Raw genomic sequence first — 14682 nt, 5'->3', positions numbered from 1 at the left:
CTTTAAGATGCTGAAATATGTGTGAAGAAATATCATACATGTCTACATACATACATACACAACTAATGTATGGCTTCTGAACTGTTTCTCCAGATAAAAACAAGGATTCAGAGCACCCAGGTTTTCCAGCACCCAAACATCTGTCCCTGCAGCCTGGCCTTCACTCCTCCAGAGGCTCCATCCCACACCCTGTGCCCAGCTTGGTGCCTTCTCACCTGGGGAAGCATCATGCTGGCTCCGGGGGGATCCATGGAGCTCTTGCAGCTGCCATGATGACTCAGAGGGCCAGCGAGGCGGCATGGTTATCAAGGCAACGAGGGCAAGGGCAGGAGAGGGAGGGTCCGCTGGAGCTGGGCCTCAGGTCCCCCGGGAAAGGGGTGGAGCTGAGGAGAGACAGTCACAGGTGAAAACACAGAAAATGATTATTTATGTCTGCAATGTCACTCAGTGTGGTGAGACGTTGACTTTGTTTTTATTTTCCTTAACAGAACCAATTCAGTCCATCACAACCATTCAGGCAACAAAGACGCACCTCCCTGCCTCGGCGCTCCTCCTCCCCTCATCTCCCCCAAAGGTCACCATCATGCCCCTGCCCCTCCGACTACACTGTGGAACCCAGCTTCGCTTGTCGACACCCCCGCAGACTCCCGCAGAAAACTCAACCCTGCTACACCGCCCAGTAGGCCGCCTCCAGGACTGACGAGAGTCGACAGGCCTCCTCTGAGCTGGGGGGAGAAGCTGGAGGAGGGAGGCAGGAGGAGAGGGGAGGGCACAGAGCGGTACACCTCATTAAGGGGAGCCAGTTTACAAGAAGCAGGTTCCTGGAACAAGGCAGAGCAAGACAGAGCCATCCAGAGCCTCTATCAGCGGCATCACATGAGTAACCTCCACCAGAGAGCCTGTGCCCCTCCCTCAGTTCAGGGTACCTGCCCCGACCCGGTGGGTCGGAGTCAGGCCTCGTCTCCGTCTCCGGTGAGGGAGCGACAGAGTCAGCCGCCTGACAGCATGCTGGTGTATGACGAGGTTCTGCAGCAGCACCGCCGGCTGCTTAGCAAACTGGACATGGAGGAGAAGAGGAGGAAGGAGGCCAGAGAAGGAGGTGAGCACAGCGATGAAGAGGAGGAAAGAGAGGGGAATTACAGCAGAGGGGGTAGTAGGCAGAAGAGCTGACATCCTTCTCTCCTTAATTTGTCTCTTGCTGTTCCTTCACCAGGTTTTTACTATGACCAGGACGAATCATATGATGAGAGTGACGAGGAGGAGGTGAAAGCCCATCTGAGGAGAGTGACAAAACAGCCCCCACTCAAACTGGATGCATCCTCTGAGGTGCAAGAATATCATATGCTTCTTATATACATTCAAGGTTTTAAAATGTTTGTTAGAGCGATGTTCACCTGCCCAAATGTCTCTCTCCAAAGAAAGTGGATTTTCTACGTGTGTGCGGTCTGACCACAATGGCCAATCGCGATGAGATTCTGGCACGGAAGAGGAGGAAGAGAAGGAGGATGATGAGGGAGCGCAGCCTCTCTCCGCCAGCCGTGCGGGGCAAGAGGAAGGCCACTTCACCTTCAACACCTACACCTTCCCTAACCACACCGTATTCTGCCGAGCAGATGGACAGTACTCCCGAACTGCATGAGAAAAAAGACTTCCTCCATATGTTCAACCTTTCCCATGTCAGCCCACAGCAGAGGAGAGGTAAAAACCTGTTCAGCATCACACACACAGCCTACGTGCTACTTTGCTTTCTTCACAGTTGATCTGGAGGTTCCCCGTGTAAAATAAGACTCACAGTTTACTGAGGCTTTTGGAGGGGTGAGAAGAAGAAGCCGTTAGGAAGCATCTTGAGAGGATGTTATATTTAGCAAATTAGGGAATTGAGCAAATTTAAATATTTTGAAAGATTTAATATGTCAAATGCATACAATATTAGTACCAGATATAATTATTGTCCTTGCAGGAAAACATTACGTTCAATTAGTTTTATATATTTTGTTTTACCCAGTTATTGAAACAGCATGGAAATCGCTTTAAAGAAATCCCAATACAGAAATCAAGTCAATGTTTTAAAATACTGTTTACAGGGCAAACTCCGTTTTTTTATAATCACTGTTCATTACTTCCTTAGAGGAACACTGGTGTATATTTAGCAGCTCATTTGCACTTCCTGTCAATCTTTGATTTAATTTCCTGTTACCAATGTCTTCTCTGTCAACATTGCTACATCTGCTCCTCTGCCAAAAAAAACTGATATAATTTATATTTTTAACTCTTTTTTTATTGAAAAGGATGAGCTTTTATATAATGTGTGGTGGCCAAAGTCTGTTGGATGGTGTTGGACCTTACCTTGAGTGACTCATTTGCTGAGCTGCAACCATTGGTTTCCTTGTGCCAGTCAATATTTTAAGCCATATTTTAAAATATGAATGTCGGGTGTTCTCATTCTGTCTTTTCTCTGCAGATAAGGAGAGGACAGAGGAGCTGCTGAGTGCCATTCAGAAGAAGACTGTGACATTAGACACGCTCAAATATAATCCTTTACCTCTGTGTAGCAGTCCCCCTGCTCCCTCAAATGGTGAGCGACACATAAGCAAACACACACACACACACACACACACACACACACACACACAAACACACACACACACACACACACACACACACACACACACACACACACACACACACACACACACACACACACACACACACACACACACACAATTATATGCACGTTTATGTTTAACGCTTTATACTTTTTCTAAGGAAAGTGTAACATTTGTTTTTAGGTGACTCGTCATCAGCCCCCCTGCCTAGCCAATCAAATGGACATCATTACCCAGACTCTCCCAGCCCTTCCCCTCCCTATTTACACAAACCCAAACATCCCCCCCATAACGACACATTCAAACCCTCTTCGGACTCCCACGTGGCCCGCATCCCTCCAGCCTTGGCCCCCCATCATGTAAAACGTGAATTTATGGAGACTCAACCAAACAGGAACCTCCAGGGCCTCCAGAATGGCGTTGTGGCTTCTCCTCAGAAAAAGGAGCCAAATCCTGGGCCGAATGGACGGAGTAGGCCCTGGGAGAGGTTCACACCAGAGGGCTTCGCTCAGCACTTCCACCAGGCTGTGCTGCAGTCCACACACAACACACTGCAGAACAAAGGTTAGCCACTTACTCCAGAGGTGCATTACCATCATGCTCAATTGTGAATTTAAAAATGACAATGTTCTGCCACCTAGTGGTGTTCACATGTAATACACCAGCAGTAAAAATGCATATTTTATAACCACTTTCTTCTCTCTCTTATTTCTTCTTAGGAGTCTCAAATTGTGTCCCTGAAGCTGGCATGAAGACGGACCGCTCGTTGCCTCACAGCATCTCTCAGCTGAAAAGTTCATCTCACCTCGCCCCTCAGCATTCACATGTCAACGGCCATCATTTCCATTCCCTTGTAGCCAGCGGAGAACTTCCAGTGCCGCGGGAAAACCTGTCTGATGAGGATGAGGAAGAGTCTGGTCAGGAGGAGGAAGAGGAGGAAGAGGAGATGGAAGAAGCGCCCAGGAAGTGGCAGGGTATCGAAGCCGTGTTTGAGGCCTACCAGGAGTATACGGATGGTGAGTCAATTTCCAGTCAGTTTTTTTGTAATGTTGCCCAACATTTGTCTCATTCTACACTCAGAAGCATCTTAATTACACAAAATGTCTCTTAAAGTGTAACATATTTCCTGTTTTGAAGCATTATCAATGATTATTATTGGATGTTATCAGATAAGCCTTGCATTTGAACTGCTTTTAGTACAGTATATTTAAAAAAAATATGCCGAAGCTTAGATGCAGCAATAAAAAAAGTATGTTTTTGTAGGGGCCAAATGTTTCTTGTTAGTAGCCCCGATTTATCATACGGTCCACTTCTTGGGTTGGACTCCAATATATTGTTAGACCATTGAGTGAGAAAGGTATTAGAATGGATGCAATTTTCCCTAATGTGTGTTTCTCTCTCTGTACAGAATGGAGCATAGAGAGGCAGATTCTTCACAGTCAGTGTAAGAGACTTGAAGCACAGAATTACAATCTGACCAGAACTGCAGAGCAGCTCTCTCTCAATATGGGGGTAAGTTTCCGTACACATGCAGATTTATGTGCATTCTTTTTTATAATGTGCATACTGTTTTTAAGTGATGCTGCTCAGTGCAGAACATGTTGGGTTTTTGATAATTGTATCCGTTCTTCCTTTGTCAGGAGCTGGTGAGTCAGAGGCAGAAAGTGCGAGAGGAGAGGGAGAGACTGCAGGCCCAGCTGGAGCACTTCAGGCGGTGTTTGACGCTACCTAACATTCACTGGGGCAGGGGGCAAGTGAACGGGCACACGCAGAGGTGACCTCTGACACACACTCCCTGACAGACACACCTCTGACAGCGAAGGAACAGTAACAAGAACAAGACTAGAGCCAGAACACTCTCTGCACTTGAAGCACTTGAAAGAGACAATCCTTGTCTTGTTACCCCTGCTGGCCAATCAGTTATATTATTGAACTGATTACCTGCCATGTTGCCACGGTAACCGTAAACCATGGTGGCCATATGGTGTGGGCGTTCTCGCTCTCCCTCATTCTGCCTATGGATTGTAACAACACTGTGTAGGTGAAACAGCATCTTCGCCAGAGTAACGCTAACCACTCCCACTAGTCCCAGATTTAGCTTTAAGGACTCTCCACCATTTAGCTCACATCAATTTTTGCATAAAATGTATTGATTTACACTAATGAGATGTATCACTCGTCACAAATCTGTAGCCTCTCTGGCCAGCAATGAGAAGAGAGTAAGCGTGCAGCGGTCACTTGGTGAAGGAATCAAAGCACACCTCAGGCCTTAAACTTGGTAGGATGCACTTGAAATGAAATTGGAGGAAATACTTGATCGTCCTGTGTGGTAAAATATTTTAGCCTCTATTAGCACCGTATCTAACGGATGTGTGCTGGTAAAGCTTCTGCAGAGGATAGAGAACTGCTAAAAGATAGAATCTATATAATGGAAAATGGTATCATTGAAGTTTTTTGAGGTTTTAATAAATTTTCCATTGGTAATGTCACTTGTGGTAGAGGAAGAATTTTCGTATGTTTTACTGTTTTAACCATTTCTTGTGGGAAGCCATATGTTTTGTTTAAAGTGCTGCTGGTCAGAATAAAAAAATGTTTAGAAATGAAGGATGCTATGGCAGTTGTATTTGAAAAATGGTATGTGATGTCAAAAGGTTTGAGGGTTAGCCTTCATGCACTGGGCGTTGGACGACAACGTGGCAAATGTGAGTTTTATTCACACCAAGAGTCTGGTTCAACCAAGAGTCTGTCCCACCACACGGTTAGAGATGTCAATTAAACTTGAAGAGTTGATATTATCAAAGGTCTTTTGCAATATTCTACAAATGTTCATAATAATTGGCACTGAGAGAAAATACTGTATTTATAAACATACTGTCCAACTTTTGAATTGTTTCCCTTATCTGAAGTTCTTGTGGCATTATACTGAAAAACTATGTTTAATTACTTAAATGCCAAATGATTGAGTTCCATTTCAGTAATGTTAAAACTGATAACCGTCTGTTTGTAACAAAAAACATAACATTTACTTTTCTTTTTCTATGACATTTATTTTTGTTCAAGCCAGGTAAAACAAGCTGCCCCTTTCCTTCCTATCTGAAAATTGGAATCACAGGAGCCCATTCCTACAAGCACAAGCTATAGTAGCAATCTCCCAAAACTCTCCTGACCCGCCTGCATCACCTGCTGTGAAATCCTGCATATTTGTTTCAATCAGTTATGTAATGTATTATTTGGGCTGTATAATTGTGATGAATTATTTATTAACATAAATTGCTGTACATTCTGATGGAAATTTACAATAAAAATATTTGTAAAATTTATTTTACAAGTCATTGTCATTTCTCTGGGGAGATGAAGTGTTCAGTTCCTATGCAAAACAGTATAAAAGCATTGCTCGAATACATAATTACAATTTTGAGGTATTTTCATCTTGAGCTCTTCCATTTTAAGTTTTACATTTCCTGAGAAATACATTTTCCACCACTGGAAAAAATTATCAATTAAACTCCAATCTACAATATTATACTTTTACCTTAACTTAGGTTTCCCATGTTATACTACTTTATTAATCTACAACATTGCAATGGTCAACATTGTATATTTTACTCCATCACAGCTATTACTTTGCAAACTAAAGGATCTGTACCAGCCCAAGGCTTTTTCAATTACCAGGGCCAAGAAGAAATCTATTCAGGCGTAGGTAAAGCTATAGAAGGAAACAAGTGATTAGTTACAATCATTTTTTGGTTGATTTCCTGGGACCCTTTCCTCAAAGAAGAAAATTCGACACAAATAAATGTAACCCATACCGAAGAGCTTTGTTAACTACAAACTGGGTCAAGCATTCAGGCATGTGATGATGAGTTAAATGCCGATTCTTCCTATTCAGTTCCAGCCTCAAGTGGTATGCTCAGTCGACAAAGCAGTATTTGTGACTTAAGCTCCTGGGGCCCAATAATATTTCCTTTAACGTACATTTTCCTAAGTCATCTTGTCCTTTTGGATTTTGTGTACAATATAGTACATTTCTTAATTGTATGAAGCACCTGTATGGACCTATTTGACATAGTATATAGGATATGTCACCCATCAAAATGAACAGGTATGACCCAGTAAGTTATGTACATCACAAGCAGCTTTATTTCACAGACTTATTCAATATTAACACAGAAATGAAATGAAAGAAATAGATGAGGTAAACAAACAGTGCAACCTGTACATTAAGGCAACTTAAAGTACAAAAGGAACGATCATGCAGTACATGGAGCAACATAACACAGTGGGAAAATATATTTTTGCCTGGATAAATCGGCATCATGTGATAAACCAAAGGCTCACTATCATGGGAATGTCCAGAAGCTATTCAGATGGGTTCTGGATGACTATCAGCAGGAAGTCGTTCTCTGCCGAAACATAAAAGAAAACAAATATTGTTAATACAGCAGCGGCTCCTAAGTAACAACCTTTAGTTGAGTTGATAATACATTTTTGTTTCAGTAGCCATCATTGCGTCAACAATACCTATCTGGTCCAAACTCACCTGGTGCAACCAAGATCTCATGTTTCTTGGAGCGGATGCGGAGGAAGGTGAGGTCATTCTGAGGGTCGATGTCCCTCACTGTGCTCCTGGCCATCATCGCGAGGTGGCGAAGAAGTCCTGCATACTGAACAGTTGTGGAGTTATCTAATGTTGTTCTGATGGGAATACCTGAAAAGATCAAACATTAACAACCTTTAGAGTCAAACAGCATTGTTAACCTTTTGCACCAGAGTAAACAGTTTGGCTGCAGATTTATATTGTGTTCTGGTTTACCTTCTGTATTGACAACTATAGTTCCAATCACACCTTTATGGGCTTCGATCCTTTTGAGTGTATCCTCAACGTTAGCCTGCAAGACAGAATGAAAGTAAGAAAGATATTTAATAAAAAAAAACACCTACTGAAGTAGAATGTTTGATTTTTATTTCATTGAAGTTAGTTAGCAAATTAAATCTAATGCCAGTGAGGTCATTTTAGTGACATTACGGCCATACAATCTATGATTACAGATGGTATAATTGAAACAATGTTGGTGTTTTTGTTTATCCAAGGTTAAAATTAACCATAATACGTTGTTATGTAGTGACACAACTGAATATAAGGTTAAGAAAACAACTCACACAATTAACAAAATTAACTTACGTGCTCAGTTCCTGCCATTTTGTCTGTGATCTGAGAAATGAAAACTCTCCTGCCTTTTCTCTGCGTCTCTCTGTTGCCAAGAGAAACGGAAGTTGCGTCACAGCCAGGCGGAAGTGTAGAGCTGCCGTCATTGTGTTGAGATCGGTGGCTGCGAGCTGTTTATCTTCACTGCTAAAATGCCGGAGCTAGCGGTGGAAAATGTTGTCGTTCACCCCTTGGTGTTGCTCAGTGTTGTCGATCATTTTAACAGGTCAGTAATTTCAACACTTGTCTATTATCCTTTACACAGTTTGCTAGTTAAAAAGTCAAAAATCCTAACGTTGCTGCTAGGCTAAGCTAATGTTAGCCCTGCTGAGTCAGAGCGCCATTGAGAGTGAATGCAGACATGACCAAGCTAGCTAGCTAAGGGAAATGTGTTTAGTTTGTCCCATAGTTGTTGTTCGAGCATAATATGTGTTACATTAATAAACGTTCTAATAATAAGGTATGATTTGTAAGTAGGTTAACCTGCTAATACATTCACAGTAATGGTATTTTGTCATTCATTCATTAAGCGTTGATAACATGAAGATATGAATATTAGCTTAGCTTTGACTAGCTCCCCAGCTAACGGCTCACCCTATGTTCATGAGTCATGGCGTTTACTTCGGACAAACTGTGATAAACTAACAAGATAATGTTTTCTGTTTTGACACATCTTACACATTCATTTACAGGATAGGAAAGGTTGGAAACCAGAAACGAGTGGTTGGTGTCCTTCTGGGATCATGGCATAAAAAAGTTCTTGACGTCTCAAACAGTTTTGCAGGTGAGTGACATTTTAACAGCATTTAGACAGCTTGGGAAAAGCTTATTCAATATATAAGAGTAATACTCAAAGAACAATGAGGCAGAGGTTTTCTACCTTGTATTCCCTAGTATGATACAATCTCTCAAAGACTGGATCATTCACTTATAACTTAACAACTTTAACAGTATAGTATCTTTATTTTTGACTCTCTGTGCCTGCTAAACCCCCAGCATTCTGGGATCAACGTGTTTTACTCATTCCTAATCCAAGGAACTCCATATCAGAATTTATAATATCTTACAAATCTCCCTCCAAAGTCACAGCAAACATTAACCAAATGCTGTCATTGGTTGATTATGTGTACAATATTTTGAGAGGGCTACTTGAACATATTTGAACATGAATTTGACTGTGGACTTAAAACTGCTACAGCTCAATATTAAATACAATTATTCTGAAAGGGGAACGTAAGTCAATTCTTTAACTCATTGTCAATGTTCCTTTGCAGTGCCTTTTGACGAGGATGACAGGGATGACTCTGTGTGGTTCCTGGATCATGACTACTTGGAGAACATGTATGGCATGTTCAAAAAAGTTAATGGTAAGGCACTGTCTATGTTATCTGCTTGTGTTTAATAGGGCTGTCCCGAATACCATTTTTCGGGCTCCGGATATTCGGTAGTAATCAGCAGCGGATATTCAGTGCGGAGAGATTTTTTTTTTTTTTTATACATTTCTTTTTCTCCAGAAGGTTTCATAACACGCTCCGAATCCGGGACACCTGACAACACGCTGTTGTCAGGTGAAGAAGCGCAGAAAGAGCATACTATTACGATTTATTTATTGTCTTAGTTGTCAGTTATTAAAACTAAATGTGTCCTCTGCATTTAACCCAAATCTAGTTCCAAATTCGGTCTATAACGTTTTACAACTTCAAGATACAAAACACATATTTCTGTTATAATAACAATACTTTTAATAACATAGCCGTAACAGTAGGCGTAACAGTGTAACACTTGTTACCAATACAGTAAACAGTATTTAAATAAATGAAGAATGAAAAATAAATGAACGAACCGTATGCCAATAATTGCCTTAGCCCCAGATGTTCCCACATTGCTCCTATTATTTTCAGTATTCGGATAAAATTGAAAAACTAATATAAAAAAAACAATTCGGTTGCTTGCTTGCAACTATTTTCCAAGCAAAGTAAGTGCACGATTTTATAATTTGTAACGTTACTGTTTAAACGGTGGATAAAGCAGCTTCATCATGGCAACTTGACAACAGCTAAGCTAGGCTACTACTTACAGCATCCAGGTGACTTTTCAGAGTTGTTGTGCCACCGTGGTAGGCCAGTTTCTTGTCGCATATTTGGCACACTGCCTTCTTCTTACCGTCGTCATTTAAAATGGTCCCACACAGCTGAAGTCTTCGGCATTTTGTGTTCAGGTGTGTGAAACGAGGTGAAGCGTGCCGTTTGCGTTCGTGACTGAGTGAACGCGATGTCAGGAGCACAAGCTGAGATTGTATATATTTCCGCATTTTAACAGTGCAATTCAAAACAATAAATATATTATAAGAATATGGCTATTCGCCTTTATTGATAGCACACATTTAGAAAAACAATTAAAAAAAATAAAATGAAATTGAAACCCGAATAGTTGGCCAACGAACGAATAGTCGAATATTCGGGTACAGCCCTAGTGTTTAATGATGGTGACCTTGATTATTTGTTACTAGCGTCCTTACTGTCTTTCCTTGTTTTCAGCCAGAGAAAGAATAGTCGGATGGTACCACACAGGACCCAAGTTACATAAGAATGACATTGCCATCAACGAGCTCATCAAGCAGTACTGTACCAATTCGGTAAGTAACAGCTTACATTTAGCCTCTGCTTGATGTGAATGTGTTGTGATATCACCTTGCCCCTCTCTTTTTTTCTGATGCGGTATAAGTCACTTGTATATTTGTCTTTTATTTCATCAGGTCTTAGTCATTATAGACGTGAAGCCCAAAGACCTTGGTCTACCCACAGAAGCATACATCTCTGTGGAGGAAATACATGACGTAAGTGAATCATGGAATGCATTGAATGAGATTAAATAGGAGTGGTTTCAAAAGGGTCTAGGCTGAGCATTGATCTATTGAATTAAATAATAATGAATACATTTCCATTTGTGTGAGTTTAGTGTTGATGCATGCATTTTCCTGACACAAGTCTGGTGATTTTCATTGAATACGTTTTATAACAGCTCTTTATATTTAACCTTTCCACAAGGTAAATATCAAACTACACTGAATTAGAAGACCTGTTTTTTTATTTAGGCGTTAGAAAGTTTTCCCAGTTAAAGGTGAAAGTCTATATCGCAATTATATCATCCTGTTATTTTCGTGGTTTCAAACACTGCACTAAGACAGTACGACTATTTTAACTTGCTTACTATTCAAACAAACTTTGGTTGAACTTAGAATTATGATTTTCATTGTTGTGCTTTACTATTTTTAGGATGGCACACCAACATCCAAGACATTTGAACACGTCACCAGTGAGATTGGAGCCGAGGAAGCTGAAGAAGTGGGTGTGGAGCATCTGCTCAGGTAACTTTTGATTAAAATAAAAAATTTGTATCACATTACGGTGTATAAATGATACAAATATGCTTATTATTAATTTTAATAAAATCAACAAAAGTGCTAATACATTTAGATGGAAATGATCAACAGATAAAGACTACTTGCAAACAATGTTAAGCCATTTAATTTCACACCCATTCACTTCTCATCTCACATGTGTCAAACTCGAGGGCCGGGGGCCAAATCGGGCCCTTGGTGGATTTAATTTCGGCCCGCAGGATCATTTTTAATTACTATTAGATCTGGCCCGTCGGTATATTGCACGCACACCTTCACTCAACCCTGAGGATTTCCTCAGCTCACAGCCTGACTCCAAACATTGATGAACTTGCACCCGAGATGAGATGCCAAGTATCTGGCTTGAACTAGCATCACAGAGCAGCAAACTGAGTTTCAATGGATGTTTCTTCTGCACTTTTTTTCTTGCGACAACAGGGCATGTTTGTTTTGTTCTTTGAGGGAAATTGTTTTTTTGAAGCTGTTGTTGGCCTGTGGAAAAATGTAATCATAAGAAATGTCTCCGGAAAAGCTGCAGATAGAGCCATAAGAAATAAATGCACTGATTATTTAATGTTGTTTTTATAGGCAATCATTTAAGCTTTGTTAGTTCCAGGTTTAATCTGTGCAATAAGTTCATTTCAATACGTTTTGCAATAAACATTTAACCATTCCGGCCCTCGACTAGTACCAATCTTTTAATTTTGGCCCACTGTGTATTTTGAGTTTGACACCCCTGTCTCACCTGATACCCTATGCAGAGATATCAAGGATACCACTGTTGGCACCCTGTCGCAACGCATTACTAATCAGGTTCATGGCCTGAAGGGACTCAACTCCAAGCTGTTGGAAATCCGCTCTTACCTGGAGAGAGTGACGGCAGGAAAACTTCCCATCAACCACCAGATCATCTATCAGCTGCAGGATGTCTTCAACCTGCTGCCAGACGTTAATCTACTGGTAAGTTGTTTGTATATGAGGGGCAATTGATTTGTATCTATCTATGTACAGTAATTATTAAAGGAATATTGGTGTCTTTTTAATGGTAGTACTTTCTCTTAAATGTAGGCAATATCTTATTTAGTTTTTCTCATTATCTGCAAATTGGAGAACTGGGTTTTTACACTGAATTCAAACTGAATCAATTACTCATTGTTTTAAGTTGAATTAAAACATGTTATAAAAACAACAGCATTTGGAAATAATTCCCTGAACCATAGAGATGTAGGTAAGAAAACCAAAGTAGCCTATCGGCTTACATCTCTAACTGAGCAGCAGCTTCTCATTTATCCACTGGAGGGCAGACTTGGTCATATTTCAAGAGCAGACAGTGCTCTAGTACAGTGTTTTTCAAAGTGGGGGCCCCTACCCGGGGGGCCGCCAGGGGGGTCACTCAAAGTTTGAGGGAAACAAGGTTTTGTTTTTTTAAGTTTAATTATTTGTTTTAGATGTTATTAATAACTGCATATCTATCAATCTGTGTCCTTTGATGCCAATCTTTTGATATATATATTTTTTAATCACACGACCGCCCTTCAAGCCTATCAGAATCGAGCTGCCGCTACTGAGAGTGAAAATCTGCTCAGCTTTTGGAGCAAGTGAGAGCTAGTGAATGTTTCGCTCTGCAGCTGGATGAGAGTATGGATGTAGCAAATGTCTCAGAATTGCTTGCGTACATCAGATTTATTTCAGAAGACAACTTTGTTGAGGAAATATTATTTTGCAAAGCACTGGAAGGTAGGACCACATGAAGAGACATTTTCCAAGTTTTAGATGAATACATCGTCTCAAACGGACTTGACTGTGTTCAGATGGGGCAGTGGGGCTATGACAGGCAAAGAAAGCGGAGTGACAGCTTCGATCAGGCAGAAGGCCCCAAATGTAGTGGCAACGCACTGCATGTTCCATCGGGAGGCACTTATACACATCATTTAAAAAAAAAAATTGCAACAGGGGGGTCCCCGCCAGAGGATAATGCTATATGGGGGTCCTTGGCATGGCAAAGTTTGGGAACCCCTGCTCTAGTACACTTCATGTAGTAGTTCAAGCATACCTGCTTGTTTCATATCTAAATATATATCCAGATTTGTGTTTTAACACTCTTTAACCCTTTTTTGGTCCCATTTTTTTGTATGCTTTTGTAAAATTGGCAGATTTTTTTAGGATGCAATCTTATTAAATATTATTTAGCCACAGATTATTGTTCATGTCATATCATATGAAAATGATATGGGTTGTTGTCATGCTTAAGACAACGTTTTGTGATGCTTAAAATCATGTCTCTGTCTTTGCAGGAGTTCACTAAAGCCTTCTACCTTAAGACCAACGACCAGATGCTGGTGGTCTACCTGGCCTCGCTCATACGCTCAGTGGTGGCTCTTCACAACCTGATCAACAACAAGATTTCCAACCGAGACGCAGAAAAGAAAGAAGGACAGGAGAAGGAGGAAGGCAAGAAAGAGAAGAAAGACGACAAAGAGAAAAAGGATGATAAGGACAAAGACAAGGAGAAGGAGAAGGCTGATGTTGGCAAGAAAGATGAGAAGAAGAAGAAATGAGTGTTCTCCTTGTTAAGGTCTCCTCTCAAATCATGCCGCCTTCACCTGGATGTGCTCTACTTTCTGCCCACAGTCACAGCTCTGTATTTGGGTCTCAGGCTAAAAGTAGGACTCTATATGGGGAATGGTGTCATCTGAGATTTGACCTCCCGCTCACAAGTGGCACTCATAAAGACTGTTATTATCGTACAGAGATGATGATGTTTGCGTCTTTGGTTTTTCTGAGCTATGAGAACATGTTTATTCTGTTTTCATAGTTTCCATGACCTTGATCTTATATAACACCTGGGATTGCTTTTTTTGTAAGATGGAAAAAATGTTTTGTTTCTGTATAACTCATTAAATTGGGATCATATTAAAATGAGTGTTTTTTTTTGGCAGTTTGACATATTTTTTCTCAAAACAAAAACAATTGGTTAATTGTTGTATAATAAAACATGCCTGTAGGCAGATGTACCGGCAGATTTTGTTGAACCTGGAGTTTTGGAGAGAGGGCCACTTATAACAAAAATAGCAGTGAACAAATAGGTTTTGTGTGTGTCCCATGGCAGTATTAACTAATTGATTGCCAAATTGTAGATTATTAGAAGTAATTTAGTTGTACTAAAAAGCTGCATTGAACAGAGCCTATTAATAGGAATACAGCTCGTAAACTAATGGGCAATTGCTTTCATCAACTATGGAGTACATCATAATAAAAGGAAGCACAACGAAAAAGAATATCTAGCCCATATTAATATAATAGGTAGTTTAATTAATTGTTATAATAGGGGGTAGGTTTTTTTGTTGTATTCTGGTTACAATGTATAGGAAGTACGCATACGCAGTACAGTAAACGTACTGCAGTGCACAGAGAGCAGTGCTTTTAGTGAGGAGGCGGATCTGTCATCAGGTATATTTTTAAAACTGCGT

The 14682-nt window shown here is 40.7% G+C and overlaps 3 protein-coding genes across 6 annotated transcripts in view; 2 read left to right on the top strand and 1 right to left on the bottom strand.

The window, feature by feature from the left end:
- Positions 1-5926, top strand: part of LOC307039244 (genetic suppressor element 1-like) — a 37779-nt gene extending 31853 nt beyond the window's left edge. For all 4 annotated transcript variants that reach the window (XM_079681115.1, XM_079681117.1, XM_079681116.1 and 1 more), the window contains exons 8-16: positions 94-403; positions 489-1099; positions 1214-1326; positions 1419-1698; positions 2462-2575; positions 2790-3170; positions 3326-3622; positions 4015-4118; positions 4247-5926. In XM_079681115.1, coding sequence (XP_079537241.1) covers positions 94-403; positions 489-1099; positions 1214-1326; positions 1419-1698; positions 2462-2575; positions 2790-3170; positions 3326-3622; positions 4015-4118; positions 4247-4384 — 2348 coding nt within the window. In that variant the 3' untranslated portion in view covers positions 4385-5926. The remainder of the gene's footprint in view (positions 1-93; positions 404-488; positions 1100-1213; positions 1327-1418; positions 1699-2461; positions 2576-2789; positions 3171-3325; positions 3623-4014; positions 4119-4246) is intronic.
- A 797-nt stretch (positions 5927-6723) lies between these two features.
- Positions 6724-7878, bottom strand: LOC307041701 (dynein light chain roadblock-type 2-like). Its single transcript, XM_079685176.1, has 4 exons — positions 7789-7878; positions 7420-7495; positions 7147-7314; positions 6724-7009 (listed from the first exon to the last, which is right to left on the bottom strand). Exons 1-4 carry the CDS (start codon positions 7804-7806, stop codon positions 6966-6968), a joined length of 306 nt encoding a protein of 101 aa, XP_079541302.1. The 5' UTR covers positions 7807-7878; the 3' UTR covers positions 6724-6965.
- psmd7 (proteasome 26S subunit, non-ATPase 7) lies at positions 7879-14150 on the top strand. Its single transcript, XM_079685175.1, has 8 exons — positions 7879-8038; positions 8505-8596; positions 9087-9179; positions 10350-10447; positions 10568-10648; positions 11088-11179; positions 11974-12172; positions 13507-14150. The coding sequence occupies exons 1-8, from the start codon at positions 7965-7967 to the stop codon at positions 13768-13770; spliced, it is 993 nt and encodes a 330-aa protein (XP_079541301.1). The 5' UTR covers positions 7879-7964; the 3' UTR covers positions 13771-14150.
- Positions 14151-14682: the final 532 nt, after the last annotated feature.

Source organism: Notothenia rossii, assembly GCF_949606895.1.
Source record: "Notothenia rossii genome assembly, chromosome: 5".
Lineage (NCBI taxonomy): Eukaryota > Metazoa > Chordata > Actinopteri > Perciformes > Nototheniidae > Notothenia > Notothenia rossii.
The sequence above is the reverse complement of the archived record's forward strand: the minus strand, read 5'-3'. Positions and strand labels throughout refer to the sequence as shown.

What these genes read in the sequence shown, in the direction of transcription:
- LOC307041701 (XM_079685176.1), bottom strand. An exon ending in TATAGTTGTCAATACAGAAG is followed by an intron (nt 7,315 to 7,419) that starts GTAAACCAGAAC and finishes TGATCTTTTCAG; the next exon opens with GTATTCCCATCAGAACAACA. An exon ending in TGAGATCTTGGTTGCACCAG is followed by an intron (nt 7,010 to 7,146) that starts GTGAGTTTGGAC and finishes ATGTTTCGGCAG; the next exon opens with AGAACGACTTCCTGCTGATA.
- psmd7 (XM_079685175.1), top strand. Translation starts at nt 7,965, where the DNA reads ATGCCGGAGCTAGCGGTGGAAAATGTTGTCGTTCACCCCTTGGTGTTG. An exon ending in GTTGTCGATCATTTTAACAG is followed by an intron (nt 8,039 to 8,504) that starts GTCAGTAATTTC and finishes ATTCATTTACAG; the next exon opens with GATAGGAAAGGTTGGAAACC. An exon ending in TGCCAGACGTTAATCTACTG is followed by an intron (nt 12,173 to 13,506) that starts GTAAGTTGTTTG and finishes CTGTCTTTGCAG; the next exon opens with GAGTTCACTAAAGCCTTCTA.